We start from the raw sequence: 25261 nt of genomic DNA, 5'->3' as shown, positions 1-25261 counted from the left end.
TAAACCAAGTTGTTTCACAGATTTGGATAAAAATATACATGAAAAGCCCTAGCCCATTATGAGGATGTGTTAGTAGAAGCAGAATGAGCAGGGCATTGGAAGTAATGACCTTGTACTCTGCCAGTCAGACTGAATTTGGGGTTTGGGTATTTGGTGTTCATTATCTTTTGGCTAATAAGGTCAGCCAGGCTTGTGAAGGGCCTGGTGTTAAACATGAGGGTGTTTAGCCTAGAGAAGTTGAGACTGAAGAGAAATGTAATGGCTGCCTTACAAACATGGCTTTAAATAAATGTTTGATCAACTTTCCTACAAAACAAGACTTTTATGAGTTGCTTCAAAGGCCAAAGTCAATAGAATGGAGTTATAAGGAGGCATATTTACAACAACTGCAAGCAAACCTTTTCTGTGGGTTAGAGTTCCCCATCACTGTAATGAAACACCTTTGGAGGTACTGAGCTTCCAGCACTTAGAGGTGATCCAGCAGATCCTTAATAACTATTGGCTTGGGGTGCTACAGGGACTTTTTCTCCTATGCAGTACACAATGTTAAATAACTCTGTAGCTTCATTCCAGTACTCTGATGCCAGTATTACTCTGTCACCAAGGACAGAGGTTGTGCATGAGAAGAGGGAAATTACTTTTTGGTCTGTTGCACAATTTTTAGACATGTAGTTTCCTGAAGTGTCCCCTTGATCAGGCATATCTGGTTGCTTCATTAAGCTGTAGAAAGAGGAGGATCCTTATTTATCCTTCACCATCCTAATCCAACATGGCTAATTGTTAGATACTCTCCAGAAATGTCAGATGCTCCTAATTTCTCTGAATGTCAGATGATGAAGAATATACTTATTTTCTCGGGGTGGGGTGGGATTTGGACCTTAAGAATCCTAGTTAGAAACAGAGAGACAGAGAGTGTCCAAGGTCACACAGATAATTAAGAGGCCCAGCTAGGATTAAACTCCCAAGCCACCTCTGTTTCTGTCTGCAGTATGACCTCCTTTACCAATTTTATATATATCTGTGAAGTATTACTAATGTAGGTACGATATGCCATCTGTTTTGAGAACGAGTAGAAGTCAAAGCAATTAATGTCAATTTGGTTTTGTTTAATAAGAAAGGGTGGTTATCTAACATATTCCTTCCACTGGCTGGTTCAAGGTTCTAACAGTTCATATTCATAAAAATACCACTGTAGAAGTGGGAGTGAAAATTTGCAGGTAATCATTTGCCATCTCATTTAGCAAAATAAAGTGGAGAATCCTTTAAATAATTCCTTGAGGTTTTATTGTTTTTTCCTCTTCTGGTTTGGCCGGTATGGAGTGACCTTTAGCAAGTTTTGTTCATACTGAGCATATCAAATGGTTCCACCTCAGTCAGTTGCACTGACGTTCAGTAACGCCAAATCCTGGCTTATGTCTGTCTCAGGAAGATATTTGCAAAACAGTGTTGTACTTTTTGGCGTGAATTCTGGAGTGAAGTATCACAGAAAATTCTGTTTCATGGTGCCTCAAGAAGGCACAGATAAATTACACTACAGAGAAGATTGACTCATAACATAATATGAATCTATTGAAATTGCTTTTGAGAGAAGGGCTTAATTTCACTCCCTTGGTGATATTATTGGTCACTAAAATTGGGTAGACCTTTCTCACATTACATATATACACTTGGATTTTCCTAGAGCCTTGAAGCCTTTTGATTTTATGCTGCAGTTTTTCAAAAAAAGCCCATTAACCATCTAATTACTTGTGCATTCCACATTGTTCTTGGAGTTTAATGTCTTCTCAGTTTACAAAGCACATTTAAAATTAAAGTGATTAATAACTAGAATTACATTATTTCCTTCAACTAAGTGAATTAATGTCCTGAAACAACTTTTCATAATGGCCACTCCGTAACAAAGAACCAACTGTTCACAAGTTAATTTGAGGAGCTTTCAAATAATTGCCCTAAAAGTTGGGTTCTTTTTCCCCCTCCTTTCTAGTGGTGCTACAATTATCTTTTCAAAGGAATGATTTATTACATGTAAACACATGGAGCTCTAAAACCTTGCCTCACTACCCTCAACATTATGGAATTGTTATAATTTGCTTCATTTATCATAACAAACAATACAATTAAATTTCCTGGTGGATCTAGAGCAGCTTTTGTCATTTGATTATTATTCTAAAGTTTTGATGTAGAACTAGAATTAAATGAAGTAGTACCTCATGGAAATGATCATAGGAACTCCTGCTTTCATACTTCTTCCCTGCATTTTGATTAGTCATTTGCCCATAACTTTGCCATGAAATAAATGAGTTCTTAAAAATTAGGTGTAAATCTAACTTTTAAAACTAGAATTGGGTTCTGAAATTACTTGGGGACCAGTCTTTTCAGTGAAATCTTTTATTAAAAGCAAATATCTCTTGATATGCTAAAATCACTTACCTGTTTGATTTTATAACTGTAAATTAATCAATCTACTGTTTTCTACATTTTTAGCATGTGCAGAGGTGCTGCGGGCAATGCCAAAATACATAGCTAGAAGACGTCTACACTTTTAGAATCCAGTGTATGCATATTCCTTTTTCGAGAATAATTTTGAAATCTTTAAAAAATATTCCATAATCCACAAACATTAGTTGGTGGAGCACTCCTGAGCTACAGACTGAGGATATGTGATGAATGATGAATAAGACATTGGTCTTGCCCTTTGGATTTAGTGTAATTAAATCAGTTTGAATCAGCAGGATGTGATTTGCTTTGTTCACTCATCCATCTAGCTGAATTTCAGCTGCCTCCAGATGAGCCTGTTAAAGCAAGTACGAAAGAGCTGTCCACATAACTTTCTTTTGGCATTATTTTATTACACTGGTTATTCTGCTTTAATAAAATAAATTTACAACACAGATACACTAAGACAGTAATACTCTATTAAAACTTTCACTGCAGGTCTCCTTTTTGATAGAAAGTGCCCCGATGTGCATCTAAAACTGAATTGTATTCAGACCATAGGAAAGATAATGCACTGTTTTTTTCAGGGGCATCTCTCTGTCATTAAGTGAAACTCACCAATCTTGGTTAATAATCCATATAAGGAAGCTGTACATGGAACTTCTTGGTTATGAAGAGCTTGTCTGGACTGTAGCTTACATTTCAGACACCTTAATGATCGTCAAAAAATTGCTTGTGAATGGAGTATGGTGAACACATAGAGGAACACTGGTCTTTGAGTGCTTTGAGGGGACTAGAAAGTACAGGAGAGACCCTCAGGAAAACTGACTTGGCTGGAGAAAAGAATGTGGCCTATGGCATAGTGTTGGGTTAAAACAGACAGGTAGGATGAGATGAAGTGATGCCTAATTTTAAGACAAATTTCTTATGTTTCTTGTGATTAATTGCATGTATCATTTGTAATATATTGCATGTATCATTTGTAATATAACGGGCTTTGTGATACATGCTGGGAAAACAGCTGTTGGATTTACACTTCTTTTAACATAGAAATGTCCAAAGGCCATTATGACAACTTCTTGCACATTTAAAAGAAAATGGATTTGTGGCTTAGAGAAGAGTTATCATTTTAGAATTATCTTCAAAGGTATGGTTAATGTAAATAGTCTTTTTCGTACAGTTAATAGTAGAATGAATTTACTGACACTGTATCAGTTTTTGCACTCAGCATTGTTTCTTGTGTCCTCTGCTTGCTTTGTGGGTTCATGTTTTCTTTTGTGGTAGGATTGCCAGGTAAAATATAGGATGCCCAGTTAAATCTGAATTTCAGACAAACAGCAAATAATTTGGGACATGTATTTTAAAAGTATTAGTTTATCTGAAATTCAAATTTAACTGGGTATCCTGTATTTTTATTTGCTAATTTATATTTTTAGATCACATCCCTTAACAGCTCTTTAAATGGGGATCACTGAGAAGTATATACTTTACATGTCTGAGAATATCTTTATTTTGAGCTCATTCTGTAACAAGATTAGTCAGGTGTACAATTCTAGGATAACAGTTATTTTCCAACAATACTTTTGACCTACATTATACCAGTGTCTTTCTGACCTCTTTTTGATACTTTCTTCCTTTGTAGATAATGTTTCTCTCTTTGGAGATCATCTCTGAATTCTTTATGTTTTGTAGTTTTACCATGACGTGTGTCTATATTTGGATTTATCTTGATTTTACTCAGTAGGCAGAGTGTTGTGTTGTCCATCTGAAGACTCAGGTCTTTCCTCAAATTTGAAAAATGATCTGCTGTTATCTCTTAAAATATTGTTTCTCCACCGTGCTTTTCAGCTGAAACTCCTTTTAGACGAGTGTTGGAACCTCTGGTTTTCGTCTCTCTTATAACACGTCTTTTGTGCTTTTATCCTCTTGTCTTTTTTGCTGCCTTATGCGTGAATACCTCAGTTCTGTCTTCCAATTTTCTAATTGCTGCTTTACTATGCCTATCTAGATTCTATCCCATCTGTTACACTTTTAATTCTAAGATTATTTTTCAGTTCCAAAATTTCTCATTGTTTTTCATAGCTAACCTGTTCTTTTTTCATTTTTTAAAATGTATTTATTTAACTTTTTAAGCAAACTGAAAAGTTTAGCTGGATTTTAGTTGCTGAGGGAGGAGTGTTTTTGCATAAATAGGTTTAGTTTGTTATCCTCAGTTGTTAAACCCACTTTTGACTGGAGACGTATTACAGCCACAGGCGTTTGTTTCTGCCAAAATCCCCTGGTCAGTAATGTGTTAAACTCCTGGCTTCCCCTGCTGCTTTCTAGACAGCAGACCCAGAGCTTCAGTGACCACCAGCTACCATGTATTTGTGTACCATTTCAGGTTTACTGGGATGTTGACCTCGGTTTTTGACCTTGATATTTTATCTGTAATTGCTTTATGTTAGGAACTGGGGTGAATGCCAAAGCATGAACTTACTGTGTTACTTTAAAAACAAAAACAAAGTGTCCATATCAGGATTGAGCTTTTTTTTTTTTTAAGAGATCAGTATCAGAATGTGGTTTTGTTTTTGTTTTGTTTTTGCGGTACGCGGGCCTCTCACTGCTGTGTCCTCTCCCGCTGCGGAGCAGAGGCTCCGGACGCGCAGGCCCAGCGGCCACGGCTCACGGGCCCAGCCGCTCCGCGGCACGTGGGATCTGCCCGGACCGGGGCACGAATCAGCGTCCCCTGCATCGGCAGGCGGACTCCCAACCACTGCACCACCAGGGAAGCCCCAGAATGTGGTTTTTAACATATATATACATGTATCAATATATTTTTATTTATTTATTTATTTATTATTGCTTTTCCTTTAGAATACAGAAAAGCTTTTCAGAAAACTTCATATTATATAATTGTTATCCACAGATAGTCTTTTTAACCGTTGTAATTAAGCAGCCCATCAACATAAATTTATTCACCACCTGCCGTGCATTCACTCATTTGTTTTATGGATATTTAATGACGATTTAAGTGGGGGCACACTGAGAAATATATTAATAAAACTCAGTTCCTACCCTTACAAAAATCACTGTCTCACATATAATTAAAACATCAAGGCAGCATGTAGTTAGTGCTGTAAAAGAAATGAACCAAACACTATGCAGTTTCAGAGGACAGTTCCCATTGAGTTCGAAAATCACAGATGGCATTTAAAAACATATTCCTTTAAAAAAAAAAAGCACTTTCTTTCCTGTTTATAAAAATAATTCACACCTATTGTTTAGTATTTAGGAACTAGAGAAATGTATAGAAAATAAAAATACCAAATAAATGTATTTTGTTATATTTTCTACCAATCATATATATATGTATATATATATATACATATATATAAATTTGAGATTATATTTCATGGATAGTTGTGAAAACTGTGTTTTTACTTAATAGATAATGAACACTTTCTGACATTGTTAAATAACCTTCTAAAAATTATTTTAATGCTGACATAGAATCCCAGTTAATGGATATAGGATAATTCATTTAACCATTCCCCTAAAGTTGGATTTTCAGATTAGTTTCTTTTTTTCCTTTATATATATATAATGCTGTCAGGGGTGTACTTGAACATAAACCTTCATGTGAAGCTATGATTACGTATAGAAGAGACATTATTGGTTCCCAAGCTTTGATTCATCCTATGCACATTAGGCTTCAGAGAGGGTGTACAATTTCCCTTCCCACTAGGCTTAGAGAGCCCACTGACTGTGTCCCTCCTCTCCTTCCTTATTTCCTTTTCTTTACAAATTTGAAACCACAAAAAGGGCAGTTAAGTAGTATGTTTTTCTTCACATAGGCTCTTCACATTTTCATTTAGGCTTTCCCCAGGTACTTTATATTGAATATGGCTATGAGCAAGATTGCTATTTTTTTTTTAACAATCTTGGAACTAACTCCTGTTGGTTTTAATAATTTTGTCTGAGTTTTGTATGTAGAAAAATAATTTTACTTTCAAATAATTGTAATTTGGGGAAGACGGTGATATATGGGGCAGGGTAGTTATTAGGGCTGAAAGGAACTAAGACACGGGCGTGGGAAAACATGCACCAGTGGAGGTGGGTAAGTCAGTTGAGGTACCTTGGGGGTTGAGGCAGGCTGAATTTGAAGTTTGTTACGGTGCCTAAGGCTAGTGAGTGTAAGCTTCTTTCAAGGTTTTATTTTAAATACGTGGGAAGTTGATATAGTTTGTTAATTAATTTTGTTAATTTTGTTTTTCCTTCATTGACATTTTTGGTTTGCTTCAGAGATTTGGGGTTATGACCAAATTGTCATGGAGCTAATATAAATGTCTTCAAATTAGTACAGTCGGCCCTTCACGTTCGTGGGTTCTGCATCTGCAGATATGGAGGGCTGGCTGTATTATGCCGTTTGATGCAAAGGACTTGAGCATCCACAGATTTGGGGATCTGCATGAGGAGAGGGGTCCTGGAGCCAGTCCCTCAGGGATATCAAGGGATGACTGTAGTGAGTGCTCTGGACTCTCCCTCCCTTTTTCTCTCTTTCCCATGCTCCCTTCCTCCCTGTCTCCCCATCTCTTTCAAGGCCCACTCACCTTGTTCTGGGTCTTATTGCAGTGATGGTAACAAGGAACAAGGGAGACGGTGATGATCTGTAGACATAACTATGTTTTTAGTGACAGTGATCCTGACATAGCAAATGCCATAAAAGGTCTAAGTTTGCTAAGCTCTCCAGCTCTCAAGCCCACTTTAACCCTTTTGTACCTACCCCAACTGCTTCCTCTAGTATTCTTAGGTTCTCACCCAACTTTTCTCCAGACTTTCTCCTGAGGTGGAACTAGCTAGGCCACCTGCTGCTCTAATTACTGTTGATTTTCTTTATGTGCTACTTCTTTCCTTATGGTAATACTTGCATAAGAAACTTGATAACTTTCTCTTTTCTAATAAAATAAAATTTCCTTTTTGGTCATTATCGCCTACACATCTTTTTATCTACCTGTTTATGTATTTTGCTAGTGTTTATTGAATGCCTATTTAGTGGAGCCATTGGGTTGGGTGCTTCAGCTATGTCATAATTCTCACAGTAACCCTGTGAGATAGTGTTATGTTTTTTTAAACTTGTAGTGAAACTGAGCCCTGAGGCTCAAAGAAATTAAGTAATGGAAGATAGCATACCTGGAGAGTGCTAGCATCTACCTCTGATGCCTGGGCTCGCTCTCCCCCATTCTGTGCTACTAACATTTACTTAGTAGTTTGTAGTACTTCTTATCATGCTTTTTATGTCATTAATTCCTGACAACGACTGCATCTGCTTGTTACAGGTGGGGAAACCATGGCTTAAAGCAGCAGCACTGGGGGGGATATTAGATGCTCTCTGGTTCTTTTACTCTTTAGATCAGACTCTCCTGTTAGGTGCTTTCAGTAACTTGGTTTAGAAATCAGAGTTCTCCACACTTCATTGTTTACTTTCACAGCAAGTTTTCTTGTTTTAAATGTGTCTGCTTTGTAGGTAAAATAAGTGTTTTTCTCTCTTGTTATTAGCAAGCCATTGTACCTTAGTTTTATCCTGAAGTCCTTAACAAGCAGAACTGTTGAGGCCTCTAGAGGCTGTTTGTTTAAGCTTGCATTCCTTTTGAGCACTCCTCCTGAGGCACTCCCCTGCTGTATCACCTCTTCTCCCTTCCCCTGTAAGTTAACAGTTACTTTACTAAAACAATCATGTGTTTCTCACCCTTCTGGGGGCAGCTGGACAGTTCTGCTGACCCAGGCAGGCCGGGTATGGGTGATGTCAGCCAGGCTCAGTCTTGGGTCTGTGATCAGCTGATGGCTGCCTGGGGCTGGATGGTCCAGGATGGCTTCAGCAGGGATGGCTCAGCAATCTTCCACAAGGTGTCTTATCTAAAGCTTTTGAGGCCTTGGCTTGGGATTGACACACTGTCACTTCAGCTGTAACTGGTGGCTGAAGGAAGTCACAGGCCAGCCTGCATTCAAGGAGTGGGAAAATAGACTCTGCTTGCTAGTGGGAGAAGTTACAAAGTCACACAGACAGGGTCATGGATACAAAAAGAGGTAGAGAATTGCGGCAATTTTAGAAATCGGTCTGTAACACCTTGAAGATCTTTATTTGTATTACTGGGAGGTCACTTTACGTCTAAACTTATGAGGCCATGTTGAAAAAGTGTTGGTGAAAAAAGTCTGATAATATTAGAAATTATGTAGTTTATTATCTATTTAAATTTTTATTAGTAGTGTAACCTATATATAGAACAATGCACACATCACAGGGAATTAGCTCAGTGAATATCACAAAGTGAACATAACTGTGTACTTATCACTCAAGTCAAGAAACAGAAGATCCCCTGCACCCCAGAATCCTCCCTCTGTCCCTTCTCAATTTTTACTTTCTCCCTCTTTTCCAGAAGTAATCACTGTCCCGACTATTATAAGCATAGATGAGTTGTCTTTTTAGGAACTTTCAAATTATCCAGTAAGTGCTTCGTGTCTGTCTTCTTTCACTTAGCAGCATGTGGCCAATACCATTTCTTTAATATTCAGAACTGTGACTAGTGACGTAATATCCATTGATGTTTTCATTTAAAACTTTTCAGTGACTTTTCCCTTCCTTCAGCATGTTCTTCTGTGACTTCTTAGTTTATGCAACACTCGCTACAGTTAATGTTTTCTCTAAAGTTCCCTTCAGTTCCATTAACATAAGGGAATTTATTGCTCTGATATTTCTTTCTTTCCAGGAGGAAATAAGCAATATGTATAGGAGACTAATGTGGGTATGAAAATGAAACTTAGAATCCACTGTTATTGCTATATATTTGGGAAATCATAGTAGAAAGTCAGTAGGCGTGAACTAAGACTGCAGTCAACCAGACTTGATAATTAAGTTATTCAAAGTACTTAAAATGTTTAAAATTCTTTTTATTTACCTACCATATTCATCACAGTGCTCTGCTGTATTTAGTGATTTAATCCCAGAAACTGGGGGGGTACTTAATGTGATGCTGAATCATGCTTTGCAGTCTCAATGACCAAGAGGCAATTGATATGTTTTACTGATGTGAAGGTGTTACTTTACTGGCCTAGACATCCTCTTGGAACTCCTGCTGCTTTTTCTAGTCTAAATAGGCACAATATTTTGGGTAAGGATTTAAAGTTTTGATTTGGACCTGAGTATCATTTTAGCATTTAAAATCAGTTTGGAACCCATTCCCATCCATTGTAAAATCATTTTCTGGTGTGTCCTCTTACTGTGCTCCTATCACTGGGATAAGATTCAAAAAGGAAATGTCTGCTTATTTTATTCACTTTTCTTCAGGAAAGACAGTGGTGAAGTGAGTCATTAGCACATTGTGTTTTCCAATAGCTCTTTGACCTTAGTCTCTGGGGCTATAAAATCAATGGGAAGAAGCCTGTTGTATCACGAGTCATGGGGAAAGCCCATAATAGATAATGTTACTATGAATGTTTCAAGGAGAAATTAATGTACTGTCTATAGATTATAGTCGGAAATCCAAGACCAGCAGAGATGTGCATCTTCCATGTGTAGCACACATGTATTGAGAAATAAATACAGGCTGTTCTCTGGGCTCTGATAATTCTTCTATCATGTTACCCTGCAGACAGAAGGATTGGAAGGCAGGGAGTTGTTCCCACAGTGGTTTGCTTCCTTTGAGTGAGTTCAGTGATTGAATCCACCCCATGCTAGATGATTATTTTGTAAATGTGGGACAGTTACAGGTCATGAGGCTATGGCTGCAGTAGGGCCTAGGTTGAAACAAATACAATCACAAAGAGACCCATATGATAGTTCCTGGGGCTGACCCAAGAGAGCAACATTTCACAAAATGTGCTCCACAGACCACTAGGTCAGCTCGATGTTAATAGGTGGTGTGTGAAAAGAGATTCCAGGGCCAAAAGTGTGGAGAATACCAAGTTAAACAGAGAAAACCGAGTCCTCGCCAAAGAACTTCTCGGGGGGTCTTCCATGTGCAAATGTATATAGAATATGTAGCGTTTCTCAATCATATTCAGCCACAGAACTCTTCTTTTAGCAGAAGTCTCACAAAGCTTGTGTTTTGTATAAAATACCTTGGGTAAAATTGCTCTTGAATGTTGATCTTCTAACATTTTTTTGTTGCCTTAGCTCCTAAAATAATTTTGAAAAACTTAGGTGTTCACACATTTTTAAGCCAATATCTGCATTTTTTAATCAAAAATTAAAGGGGTGTAGTAGATTCATTTCTGGCATGTTTTATTAAATATGGGCTTTCAACATATTTTCAGCAGCAGCATTGGCTCATTTACTCTATGAATGATGTCTGCCGTCTAACCTAATTGGCAAAACCAGACTCTCTTATGAAATAAATCAGACTTATCCCTTTTCCTGTGACTGTGTCCCTCAGGAGGGATATAGTTGTGAATTGTTTATTCGTTTGGTGCCTTTGATAATTTCACATTGTAGGGCAGTGCACCTAGAGAGATTCCAGATGGGCAAGAGGGTGCCTTGAAGAGAAAGCAGACACTGAGTAAAGGAGAGAGGGAAAAGGAGATTGGCAAGTGTGTTGTTAGAGCACTTTTAGAGAAGAAAACACATGAAGGCTCAAGATCTAGGAATTGATTCCCTTAAATAAAAGTATCCAAGCATGGGCCTCCCTGGTGGCGCAGTGGTTAAGGATCCGCCTACCAATGCAGGGGACACGGGTTTGAGCCCTGGTCCAGGAAGATCCCACATGCCGCGGAGCAACTAAGCCCGTGTGCCACAACGACTGGGCCTGCGCTCTACAGCCCGCGAGCCACAACTACTGAGCCTGTGTGCCACAACTACTGAAGCCTGTGTGCCTAGAGCCCATGCTCCGCAACGAGAGAAGCCACTGCAGTGAGAAGCCCGCGCACCGCAACCAAGAGTAGCCCCCGCTCAAAGCAACTAGAGAAAGCCCACGCGCAGCAACGAAGACCCAACGCAGCCAAAAAAAAAAGGATCCAGGGGTGTGTGTACCCAGTGTGAAGCTGCTTCCCGGGGTGGGGGAGTTTAAGAAATACATATGTCCTCTTAGAGAGTGAACTCCTCCTTTATCTAAATTAAGTGATCCCTGTTAAACAGCCAAATGGTCTGTCTGGCTAGGAAAAGTACTTACCTCAGAGGTGGTTTTTTTTTCCTGCTTTCAACTGGAAGTCAAATTGCTGAACTGTGTGATGGCATTTCTGTCCATCAGCAAAAACCAGAATCTCCAAAACACTTCATATTTTCACACAGTATAAAGATCTGCATGTACTGTTCTCACCTGGTACCTAACTCCTTTTGGTTACTGGACATGCCTCATTTCCTGTATAAACTTGTGTTACTAAAAAGGCAGTAAATTAGTACTCACTTTGTTAAACATACATACTTTCCTGTAGGAGCATAGATACATAAAAGTGTGTTTATTTCCCACAGGGTACTTATGCTAGTCATGATATATGTTATGCAGTAAATGTCATACTTTATTTATTCCTTGGCATTTTCAACTCTGGCAACTTGCAGATTGTTTTGAAGTCAGGATATTTAAGCTAGGAGCAACCTTGGGGATTATCTGCGTTGCAAGAGAGGAAAGTGAGATCAAGAGAAAACAAATGACTTGCTTTAGGTGACATAATTTAGGATCCTAGTTACCAAACTCGGTCTTAATGAGAGATTTCTCCCATTAGATTTCCCCATTCTCCCTTAACCCTTTTAAAAAATAAGAGCTTGGACAAAGTTATCTCTATAAAACTGTGAATAACTGTTGTGTTGCTCACCTTCCAAAATTGTTACAAAGTTCCAGTGAGAGAAGGTGTGCTGTACAAATACAAAGGACGGTGATGAGGGTCCTTGCCTCATAGTACTAGATTGTTGTTATCATCCTCTGGTGCTAAAATGCTAAGGCTGTGTTACATTAGGTTGTGTAAAGAGTCTCTTGTTGGGCTTCCCTGGTGGCGCAGTGGTTGGGAGTCCGCCTGCCGATGCAGGGGACACGGGTTCATGCCCCGGTCCGGGAAGATCCCACATGCCGCGGAGCGGCTGGGCCCGTGAGCCATGGCCGTTGAGCCTGCGCGTCCAGAGCCTGTGCTCCGCAACGGGAGAGGCCACAACAGTGAGAGGCCCGCGTATCACACACACACACAAAAAAGTCTCTTGTTATGCATATGTCCCAACTACTCTGTATTTTTATACTATCTGGGTAATAGATGCCCCAGCCTTCTGTTTCTTTTGTGTTAGGTTGAACCATGTGACACTGCCAATATTCAACCATTTTAAATTTATAAGAAGACCAGTTTTGTATTATTGAACTTGATAAATGGCCAGAGGTTCATGGTCGGCTGTACTGGGCAGAGACCCTCTGTAAATGTTCTTAGTGAATGGAGAAGTATGTAAGTCTTCACATGAGCCGTAGCCTCCCTGTCCCTCCACCGTAGATTTTGCCTACTCTAAAAGGTACACACTGGGATGTGTGAGTGTCTCCCTTCCCTTTTGCTTCGGCAAACTTCTAGACTCCCCAGCCCAGCAGCTCAGATGGAGATCCGGGGGCGGGGCGGGGTGGGGGTGGTGGCGGTGACTGGTTCTGAGTCAGCTCCTTCTGCCATTCATCTTGACCTTGTTCTTGAACTCAGTAAGCTGTGTTCTATGCGAGTGGTTACACCATTCTTTCAAAGGATAGAATTCCACAATTGTCCAGAGAAATTTGGTGGTCTGCAGAGGGAAAACAGTGAACAAATTCGTTTGTTTACCATTGGTTTGTTTTTTTAAACTAAGTACTACAATACTTTCAGTTTAATCAGAACACATTAAAGGAGATTGGCTGATCCTGTAAAATACGAGACTCCTGAAACAATTATTTTTGTCAAATATAAGTAATTTATAAAAAATTATAATCAAGTTAGAAGTTTTATTTAATTTTAAATAAGAAAATAGCCTGAGGAATTGAAGCCTAAATAGAGCTATAATTCATAATTCGCCGATCATGTTTCATATAATTGTTAAACTTTGGCCCGATCACGCCTCCTCGCAGCGTAATCCTTAAACTTCTCACATCCAGAGAGCACACTTTCGGTCAACCCGTGTTTTGCCCTTAATGCATGTGTGAATCTTTAATTTCCTTCAGTTTATTTATAAAGGTCTTAAAGAGCCTGACTACCTCAGAAAGTCATTTAGATAATTGCTCATGTTTCATATTAATTTCTGGGGTTCTAAATTTAACAACACGGGGCATAAGTTTTTTGCCTTTTTCTTTAAACACAAAAGATATAAACTATCTAGCCACACCACAATCCTCTCAGGAACGAAGCAGGGGATGGAAGAATGAAGTGGCAAAAAATAAGAGAATTCCTATCCAATTTTTAGATTTCAGATTTGGCGTATTAGGAATGAACAATTTATGAATGGAATGCTTTTTAAAGTTTTATTTGTGAGTGAGTTGTTGAAACCTGGAATATGATTTTTCACAGAAATAATGTCAGTGATTTTCAAATTTTCTTTACAAATGCCATCTTAGAAGTTCAGTTTTTGAAGCAGACGTAAAGGAACTGCCGTGCTTAAAAGAGGTGTGCAGGGTGCCCAGTCTCCAGGGACAGGTCCACAGGTCACAGTTAAAAGTCTGATGAATTACCTTAGAGCCCCGGTCAGACATGGTGATGCTAGGATTCTAGTCTTGCAGATCACAAACCACACACAGCCCCGAGCTCAGCAATCTGGGGAACCTAGTCTGTTTTGCTTCTTGCTGGGGCCAAAGCACAGTCTCAGCAGGAGACCATCCAGATGTAGACAGTATAGAGGCTGAGTTGAGTGAATGCAGTCCTTCAAGTCCCCTCATGGAGCAAGCACTCACCTCCACTCCATCATTCCTCAGACAACTTTACTTCAAGATGGTCCCTTCTGTACTTAGAAACTCATATTTTCATCCCCTGTGTGTGAGTTTTTCAGTGAGGGCATTATTGACAATTTTTTTTGTCAAGGGGGACTAACCGCACTTCGTTCAGTTCCCTAGTGTCCACCCAGTGAGTGTTCCCCAGTCCTTGGAACAACCCAAAGTGTCCCATAGCTAAGCATAGCCCACTTTGAGAATCAGCTAAGAGGGAAGCAATCTTATTGACCTACAACATCCCTATAGGTATTTACGTTGTAGGAGAGATTGCTTTTAGATCTAAATGGCTACTAAATATACGAAAAGGAAATGCAGGTCAAAACCACAATGAGATAATACTACACTCCCGCTCAATGACTAAAATGAAGAAGACCAACAGTAATTTGATGAGGACGTGGAGCAGTTGGTACTGGAAATTGACACATAAACCACTTAGGACAACTGTTTGACAATGTTTATTGAAGTAAACATGAGCCTTATTTAGTGACCCAGAAATTTTACTCCTAGATATATACCCAAGAGACATGAGTGCCAAGGCCTACCAAAAGAGATACATATAAGAATGTTCACAGGGCTTCCCTGGTGGCGCAGTGGTTGAGAGTCCACCTGCCAATGCAGGGGACACAGGTTCGTGCCTCGGTCCGGGAAGATCCCACGTGCCGCGGAGCAGCTGGGCCCGTGAGCCATGGCCGCTGAGCCTGCACGTCCGGAGCCTGTGCTCCGCAACGGGAGAGGCCACAGCAGTGAGAGGCCCGCGTACTGCAAAAAAAAAAAAGAATGTTCACAGGTGCATGGTTGGAAATAACCCCCCAAATGTCTCTCAACAGTAGAACAGATAAATTAACTTTGTACTCACACAGTAAAATGTAACAGAGCAGTGAAAGATGAACTGTATGCAACAACATTGGTGAATCTCTTAGGCATAATAAAGTCAGACAAAAGAATATATACAATATGATTCCCTTTATATGAAGTTTAAGAACAGCTAAGACTAATCAACCATGATGGGAATCAGGATAGTAGTTACCTATGGGGGCAAAGAGGTTGACTGGGAAGGGACATGAAGTGCCTGCTGAGGCACTGGGAATGTTCTAAGTCATGATCTGGGTGGTGGTTATACAGTATGTGCATACACACGTGTACACACTTATCTACTTGTATGTATACATGTATGTATATGCAAAAACCTCATATAGTTGTACACTTAAGATGGATATACTTAGCTGGATGTAACTTTAAAAAGAAAAAATCTTGGAAATTTAATCTCTAATTTATAGTATTTTCTAGAATATGATAAAAATAAATTGAGGTGGTTGAGGGAAATGGGAGTTTTTCTGGAAGCTGTGAGAGTGTGTCCATGCTTCTGGGTTTCTGGAGCCAAAATTAGGGGAAGTGGTATTGCTAGGGGCACAAGCTGATTAGAATAGAGATGGTAGGAAAAGGGAAGGGAAAATTTTGTATGATTCCTCTTCTTCACTCTACTTCTTCCTGTCTTTAGCCATAGTGTTTTTGTTTAAGGCTTAATTTCTGTGCTCCATTCCCATGGCATCATGGTCGAAGTGGTGGGCAAAGTTGAGAGTCAAAGAGGGGACATTGGAAGAGAGCATAAGGTAGTGGTTGTGTACCAGGTATCTATGCTTTGTGGGGGACAAACACCACCTTAACCTGCAGGGAGGTTAGCCAGCAGGGAGACTGGATGGTACTGTCATAGAAACTTCCAGATAAGGGAAAATTCTGGGTCCCAAGAGGTAAACACGGAAGGTGTAATGGTGCAGTCAGTGAACAGGAGTAAAAGCCCCTCAGAGAAAGAGGAAGGCTGATGATCACGCCCTAGTGGGAACATGAGGGGAAACAGTGGTCCAGCCTTTTTGACCACAACTGGCTGGTTACCCAAATTTGAGGTTTAAGTGGGGACATACAACAGGGGATTCGCTTGTACCATGTAAGCCCCAACTGGACTTGGCACCCTTCCTGGTCCTTCATGGTGGTTCTCTTAAAGAGAATGAGTTATAGGGGGATATTTTCAATCACATGCTGTGCATAAATGTGCGTTATAATACAACACACACTCTGATCAAGAGTAAGATGGGGGGGCTTCCCTGGTGGCGCAGTGGTTGAGAATCTGCCTGCTAATGCAGGGGACACGGGTTCGAGCCCTGGTCTGGGAGGATCCCACATGCCGCGGAGCAACTAGGCCCGTGAGCCACAACTACTGAGCCTGCGCGTCTGGAGCCTGTGCTCCGCAACAAGAGAGGCCGCGATAGTGAGAGGCCTGCGCACCGCAATGAAGAGTGGCCCCCGCTTGCCATAACTAGAGAAAGCCCTCTCACAGAAGTGAAGACCCAACACAGACATAAATAAATTAATTAATTAACTCCTACCCCCAACATAAAAAAATAGTAAGATGGGCAGGTGCTGGACCATATGCTGGTCCAGGTGTCATCTAGCTATACCAGTTTCCAGCTGCATGCAAGCTGGAATGCTGTAGAATTTACACAACAAACATGGGTTGTCATTTGAATGTCGTTGAAAATGTCATATTGTCATGTGTTGGGTAAAATATGTCCATGTAGATGTCTTTGGCTGCGTAGAATATGAAATATAAGCAAATAGTGATTTATTGCAGGCTGCATTTGCCTTTTTATGTGACGATTCTGCTAGTAATGTTTTGCTACCATGGCGTTCAGTTTAATGTAGAAAATTAACATTTTAGGATCCTTAATAGAAGTTTTATTAGAATTAATGATTGAAAGAAGTAAATATAATTTCAAATGGAAACACTAAAAGCCAAGTCTGTTAACTGTTAAGCTTCATAAGACACCCTGAATAAAATAGATGACTACTAATTCTTTTTTACTTTTAACTTGTCACATTCTGTTTATTTTTAATTATCTTTGCAAATGACTCTATAATCTTTTTTTAAAAATTGCCACATTTTCGTCTCTCCTCTTGCAAATCATTTTGATTTCCCCTTGGGCCACTGTCTTAGTCCGTTTGGGCTGCTATAACAAAATACCACCAACTGGGTAGCTTAAAAACAGCAGGTACTTATTGCTCACAGTTCTGGAAGCGGGTAAGTCCCAGATCAAGGCACCAGCATGGTCACCTTCTGGTGAGGGCCCTCTTCCAGTTACACATGTCTCCATTGTGTCCTCAAATGATGGAAGGGACTAGGGATCTCTCTGGAGCCCCTTTTATAAGGCACTAATCCCATTCAGGAGGGTTCTTCCCTCATGACTGAAACACCCTGCAAGGGCCTCACCTACTAATACCGTCACCTTTGGGGAGGGTTAGGATTTCAACATATGAATCTGGCGGTGGGGTGGGGGGCCCAAAAAGTTGAGACCATAGCAATCACCGCATGCAGATGACCTTGAGGCTCTGTTTCCAGCGATGCTTTCCTTTCACTTTATTCCTGAATCTGCTGCTATGGCTGGATATTTATACAATACTTGAGTATCCCAGCGTGACCTTCTAGTGTAAAACTTACCTCTTTTTTTTTTTTTTAACATCTTTATTGGAGTATAATTGCTTTACAATGGTGTGTTAGTTTCTGCTTTCTAACAAAGTGAATCAGCTATACATATACATACATCCCCGTATCTCCTCCCTCTTGCATCTCCCTCCCACCCTCCCTATCCCACCCCTCCAGGTGGTCACAAAGCACCGAGATGATCTCCCTGTGCTATGTGGCTGCTTCCCAATAGCTATGTGTTTTACATTTGGTAGTGTATATATGTCAGTGCCCCTCTCTCGCTTCATCTCAGCTTACCCTTCCCCTCCCTGTGTCCTCAAGTCCATTCTCTACGTCTGCATCTTTATTCCTGTCCTGCCCCTAGGTTCTTCAGAACCATTTTTCTTTTTTTGTTAGACTCCATATATATGTGTTAGTGTACGGTATTTGTTTTTCTCTTTCTTACTTCACTCTGAATGACAGTCTCTAGGTCCATCCACCTCACTACAAATAACTCAATTTCATTTCTTTTTATGGCTGAGTAATATTCCACTGTATATATGTACCACATCTTCTTTATCCATTCATTTGTCGATGGACACTTAGGTTGCTTCCATGTCCTGGCTATTGTAAATGGTGCTGCAATGAACATTGTGGTACATGACTCTTTTTGAATTATAGTTTTCTCAGGGTATATGCCCAGTAGTGGGATTGCTGGGTCATATGGTAGTTCTATTTGTAGTTTTTTAAGGAACCTCCATACTGTTCTCCATAGTGGCTGTATCAATTTACATTCCCACCCACAGTGCAAGAGGGTTCCTTTTTCTCCACACCCTCTCCAGCATTTATTGTTTGTAGATTTTTTGATGATGGCCATTCTGACTGGTGTGAGGTGATACCTCACTGTAGTTTTGATTTGCATTTCTCTAATGATTAGTGATGTTGAGCATTCTTTCATGTGGAAAGCTTATCTCTTCATCTGCCTTTTTCCTTCACAGAACTTTCTACAAAACCAATAGTGTCTTTTCCTCTTTGCTCAGATTAGAAGCCTCAAGGGCATCTTTTACCCTCTTCTTCTCTAGTGCCCGTGTTGGCCAAACACCAAACACCATGCACTGTCAGTTGCCCTTCAAAAACAAACAAACAAAAAACAAAACTTCATTCCTTCTCTTCCTGATAATTCTCACTAACCTGGCTTGTCACCAGTCTCATACTTGCTTATTCCTTCAGTGATCAAGCTTTTAATCTCATCTCACCAAGACATGTGCTGGCCAGATGTGTTTCCCTAGTGCCCGCCCTTGATTATATCTTCCTCCTGCTCACAGACCTTTCATATATTTCCCTGTTTTCAATAAAATTGCATCCAAACCTAGCCTGGCTTTAACCAGCTCTTTTTCCGACTATTCACCTTCCTGAAACTTCTTTTCCAGCCAAAAGTTTGACTCATGATTTCCTGATCCCTTTCCTTCTGCAGTCTCTGTCACTCATGCTCTGATGTCCACCCATGTAGATCGTTCACCCCTTCCTGCCCATCCATCTGGCTTCTCCCCAAATTCAACACCTGATGAAGTCTTCCCTCCTTCTCCATGCTGCAGTCTCCCTTACCTCCACCTTCCTTTAGTAGCTCTTATTTGTCTATACAGGCAATTGCATAATTTAATTTCTTCAGGTTTATGACCTTTCTTCTGATTGTGATAACGATTTTCACTTCTTTAGTTTTTACATAGTTATAGGCACAACTAGACTGTAAGTGTCTCCAGGGCAAGAGTCTTCGCCTTGCCTGTATGCCCTATAATACTTAAAAAACACTAACACTAAAATATAAGCTCTGGGAAGGCTGGCATCTTTGGTCAGTTTTGTTCACTGGTAAGTCTCTAGTATCTAGCATAGAACCAGGTACACAGTAGGTGCATAGTAAATATTTGCTAAACTGTAGATGTTCAGTAAATGTTTGATTTGATTAAACTGCTGCTGCATTAAAAGTCGCTCGCATCTCTTACTTACTATGACCGAGAGGTATTATAGTGATAAAGACAGGGAATGCAATTTACAGCCAGAATCTGTTCCATAGAACTTGACTTCTCTTTCTAAAAGAATTGTTTTCCTGCAGATATTAATGAATGCCAACTACAGGGTGTGTGCCCTAATGGTGAGTGTTTGAATACCATGGGCAGCTATAGATGTACCTGCAAAATAGGATTTGGGCCAGATCCTACCTTTTCAAGTTGTGTTCGTAAGTAATGATCACTTTTTATTACTATTTTGCATGTTTTTTGGGGGGGGTGGGGGGAAGGGGGAAGTATCCAAAAGAAGGTTAATACTCAGCAGTCAACTGAATATTGTGAATATGCAGGGAAATGTCATTAAAACGACAGGAGGGAGGAGGCGGCCTGATATACTACAATAAATCTGTTTATTTAAAAAATGCATTTTTATTGTGTTCAGAAAAAATGACAGCTTAAACTTAAGGTAGAGAACAAGCACACAGAGGAATTATGCAAAGAAACAGTTAATTAAAATTAGCATACCTAAGACATGAAAACAGATTTTTCCTTCATGAGTATTTTAAGCATTGTTTAGGTGGAGTGTAACTTTGTCCCAGCTTCTGTCTTTAATTAGTCCAAATTCTGAGTCACTTCTGTCTGATTTAATGAGGCTTCACTGTACTTTCTTGGTTGGAAGAGTCTGGGAAATAGTTAGCAAGGCTCTGTTTCAGATTTTTTTATTCAATTCTAATTTCAAATATTCTATTCTGTTGTCCTCAAAAACCACTGATATGTGTCCCTGAAGTTAAACTATTTTGCCGTACAAATCTGTCTCTAAGATTTTTTTTTAACTTGTTAAGGATAAAAATCATCTATCAAATCTTATGTGCTAATGTTGGTACAGAAAATGTAGTTTCTCCAAAAAGACACTCTTGCCACAAAACCTAATCCAGTGTAATCAATACAGATCACCTGACAATTAGATGTATGCATTTTAGACGTAAAGGGCTCAGACACAGAATTTTTTAAGACTACCTTATTTTTAAGGTACTTGTGCCCATTATTACAAAGTAGGTAAATGCAACAGATTTTTCAAAGTCACATACGATTAAAGGTTAAACATTTTAAACTAATGTATGGCAGAAAACTGTCGAGATGTTAAGAGCAATCCTGCATTAATTTTTGTCTTGCTAGGTTTTTGTTTTTATTTACCTGTTTTTATAATGTGGCATTGGTATATGTTAAGTTGTATCTTTCTGGTCCCCAGTTTTAAATTTATCATATCATCAAGACATATTTTTCATGAAGGTACCATCATTTGCTTTTAACTGTGCATCTCTAACTCTGTGCCCTAAGCTGATGGATAGACATGGTGAAATAAAGACAAATGTAATAAAATAAAAATGGCAATCTCATTCATTACTTTTAGAGGAGTTTGTTGAGTGTTTTGGAACGTTGTTACTAATTACTACTATTTTCCTTTGAAACCTGTCAAATACAGATTAGGAAATTTTGCACATAAGTTCTTCCGTGTTCTTTCACAGACAGTTCTGATCATAAAGCAGGCAGGCACCTAATTATAGGGCTTTTTTTGACAGGTGATAAAATTAGACTGTAAAATTATGCTTGCATACAAGGTACACTTGAAAACTGATGCAAGGATTTGGAAATTTCAGGCCAAAAATGACATCATTGACAATATCCAGATAATTTAGGGATAACTTCTGGCTGATTGGAATTACATGAGTAGAGTATTGTAAATACAGTTGTATAATTTAAGCGTAAAACATTTTCAGAGTTTGAATATAGAATTTGTTGTGAATATTTGTTTTTCCTTAAATAATTTGCTTTGTAGTCTGGTTAAAATGACTACATTGAATGTTGTAGATTAGGTACGCTTAGAGGACTGGTCGCAAAGTGTTTTATTTGACTAGATCTGATGTCTAGAGCTAAGGACAGACATCCAGGTTTTAATAAGATTGTAGAAACCTGCCAATGAGATTTTTGAAACACACTTTCCTTAGCATTTATTTTCCCTGTCATTGCCCAGATAATACTGAACTTATTAAACAACCATCCATTCGTGTTTGAAAAATAAATAATTTAATTTTATGGTTCAGCTACAACAGCTGAAACGATAAGTATTAGGAGACGTTTGTTGCTAGTTAAATGTTCCCGTTTAGAGTTTGAAGTTAAAACCTGGGCTCTTTACCAGCATTGAGTGGGCAGATTTATTTCTCTTTCCTCTGAATTTACCACATGTAATATCATAGAGAGATGTAAAGTTTTTCAGGATGTGCGACTTGGTTCAATCCAGTCTGATTTGTGGGTGAACCATATTTTGGAGAAGTTGATAGGGAAGTCTGAAGAGAAGGAATGTCTTGAGAAAGAATGAGGGGAGAAGGTGATACTTACAAAGTAGGGGGGAAAAGCAGTGGCAAGTTGGTGGTACCCTTGATAGTCATGCGGGAAGTAGCAGAAGGAGACCGGGGGTCACACATGTGCACACACGCATGCACAGACACACACACAGACACACAAAGGCACTGAGCAAAGCTATCATTTGGAGTAAATGCTCTTGCAAGATATAAGAACAGCCTTGGCTAGACCGTGGAAGCAGATGGGAGGAGATTGACCACGTTTGCTCAGGCAGCATGAATTTAGGGCATATCCAGGCCATAAAAGGTGTGGCTGACTCTGTGAACTCAGAGAAATGCACTTGGCAGTGGCTGAGGGGCAGTAGGAAGCTCTCCCTGTTCTTGAATACGCTGAGGTGAACACCCTCAGAATTCCTTGACTGCAGCCAAAGGTTGCAACCGCTTCACTTTCTCTCCTTGCCCGCGCCCTGTCCTTGACTTAGCCAAGCTGAAAGAAGAAAGTAGGAGAGTTCTGGCGTTTGCTGTCTCCGACCTCTGTGTCTGTGGATCAGGGCGTTGCTGCAGTAGCGTTCTCCAGACCTGTTCCTACCTCTCTGTGGGGAATGGTGAAACTCCAGGCTTTCTCAGAGCCAATCCAAGAAAAGTATAATAACCTGTGCAGTCGGAGTAGGAAAGCTTTCTGACTTTTTAAGCTGCAATTAATTTTCTTCAGAAATTCAAGAGCTCCAGGATGAATGCTGGGCAGGGTGTGTCCACAGGTTCAAAGGGCCCAGGTAAAAGAATTTTGAGGGGCTTCCCTGGTGGCACAGTGGTTGAGAGTCCGCCTGCCGATGCTGGGGACATGGGTTCGTGCCCGGGTCCGGGAGGATCCCACATGCCGCAGAGCGGCTGGGCCAGTGAGCCGTGGCCGCTGAGCTTGCACGTCCAGAGCCTGTGCTCCGCAACCGGAGAGGCCACAACAGTGAGAGGCCCGTGTACCGGAAAAAAAAAAAAAAAAGAATTTTGAGCCTGCATATTTGCTGTTTCATAATATTCTTGACCAATGGACTTGGTGCTTACTGACAGAAAGAGAGGGTTAGAGAGAAGATGTGCTTCTGCCCTAACTCTGGAAATCATGAGATGCCGAACTCATCCCTTCGAAAAGCCAGTCATATTCATGAACATCATTTCTTTTTAGTTTCTGCAGCTTCCTTATGAGATATGAATTATTTTACACAATAGGAAGCTGAAGCTAGGAGAGTTTAAGTAACTTTTCAAGATCATATAGCTTGTAAAGGACATTTGAGGTTTAAAATTGGGTTTTGTGCCTCTAACTTTAGGGTTCTAGATCAGGGATTGGCAAATTATAGCCCGTGGGCAAAATCTGTCCCACCGTCTGTTTTTGTAAATAGTTTTATTGGAACACAGCCATGTCCATTCATTTATATACTGTCTAAGGCCGCTTTCATGCTGCCGTGGCAGAGCTGAGAAGTTGAAACAGAGACCAAATGGACCACAAAGCCTAAAATATTTATCTTGCCTTTCACAGAGAAAATTTGCTGACTTTTGGGCTAGATCAATGCTGTCCAATAGAACTTTCTGTGATGATAGTGCAGATACAGAACATTTCTGATGTGATAGACTAGTCACAGGTGGCTGGTGTGACTAAGGAATTGAATTTAAATTGTATCTCATTTAAATTTTATCGAAGTAGTAGTATGTGGCTAGGGTCTAACAAATTGGATCTCATAGTTCTAGATCTTTTTTTTTTTTTTTTATAAAGCTGATTGGGTAAATGACTGCTAGATCTCTCTAGCAGAGAGAGAAAAATGGGCTTTCCTTCCTGACTTGGTGGTTTTGTCCATGGTGACGTTGTTCTCCCCAGAAATGAGGCTGGGAGCCTCTGTGTCACCTCTGACTCTGTCATCTCCTTTGGTCTCCAAGAAAGTCATTAGATCTTCATAATCTATTTTCTACCTTTTCCTTTCTTCCCATCTCCTCTGTGGCTGTCTCAGCTTAGGCTCGTAGTTTTCCTCACTTAGTGGTCTCACAGCATCATGGCCTTGAGGTTGTACAGACAGATCTGTGCCAACTGTTTGCTCCCACGTAAAAGCAGTAACAACCAAAACCGTGACAGTAATGTAGTAATCTTTACTGTGTACTTACTAAGTGCCAGGCACTGTGATGAGTACTTTATATAGATTATCAAATATAATACTTACCAGATTTCTATGAGGCTTGTAGTGTTGTTCTTCCTATTTTAGAAATGAAGAAGTTGAGGCACAGAGAGTTTAAGGATCTTTCCAAAAGTCCCACAGCCTATAAGCGGTAGAGCCCAAATTTGAAACTCAATTTGTCTCACTCCACAAGCTGAGCCTTTAATCAGGAAGAGGAAACTGGTCTAAATTGACAGGAGCAAGTCATCTATTTAAGCCTCACTATTTAGTCTCACTGTAAAATGCTGGTCTGACTCTGCAGTGGCCTCAGAATCATTGTTTTTTTTAAATTTTGGTTCTCGCAGAATTTATTTTTAATAACCCGTTTCCTGAAAAGGGTGCCTATGGGCTCTTACTTCCCTAGGAAAGTCATCTCTCAGACTCCTTCTAACAGTGTTACTTGCTCCCCACACCTGCATCCCAGCACTCATCCCATTGGGACTTTAAGCTTTAATGGCATGAAACTCTAATGTGGAATTTCATCCAAGAAGTGAATAAGGATATTGGAGGTGTTTGGGGGAGGGGGGGAGTGAAAACAAACTAGTAGGAGAGGCTAGCTTATATGCTGTCTCCTCAAGTCTTCTCTATTTTTCAACTTGTTCCAAGTACCAGGTTAATTTATATCTGCTTAATAATATTTACATTTATGTTTGAATTGATAAGAGCAGCATGGCTTTGAAAGTTTAATCAGAGTTGGTTGTACGACCCTATAATTAAGTATAAGTTGGTTAATACATTATTGGGGAGCCCAAATGTGAGAACCATAGCATCTTACCTTCTCACGGTGGTTTGTTATGTAATCACCATCAGCATTGGATATATATGGTGGAGATTCAATACTATACTTGGGTATAGAGCTATATGTTTATTTCTTTGGAAGATTTTTCCCATGTCTGTCACCAGGAGCAAAAGATTTGTTTTCTTGACT

The 25261-nt window shown here is 39.8% G+C and overlaps 1 protein-coding gene across 9 annotated transcripts in view; it reads left to right on the top strand.

Moving 5' to 3' along the window:
• The window catches only part of LTBP1 (latent transforming growth factor beta binding protein 1), a 424099-nt gene that overhangs the window by 249354 nt on the left and 149484 nt on the right, over positions 1-25261 (top strand). For all 9 annotated transcript variants that reach the window (XM_067703302.1, XM_067703301.1, XM_067703300.1 and 6 more), the window contains one exon: positions 19886-20008. In XM_067703302.1, the coding sequence (XP_067559403.1) occupies positions 19886-20008 (123 nt within the window). The remainder of the gene's footprint in view (positions 1-19885; positions 20009-25261) is intronic.

The sequence above is a fragment of the Pseudorca crassidens genome, chromosome 14 (assembly GCF_039906515.1).
Source record: "Pseudorca crassidens isolate mPseCra1 chromosome 14, mPseCra1.hap1, whole genome shotgun sequence".
NCBI lineage: Eukaryota > Metazoa > Chordata > Mammalia > Artiodactyla > Delphinidae > Pseudorca > Pseudorca crassidens.
Note: the sequence above shows the minus strand (reverse complement) of the source record. Positions and strands in the feature narration are given on the sequence as shown.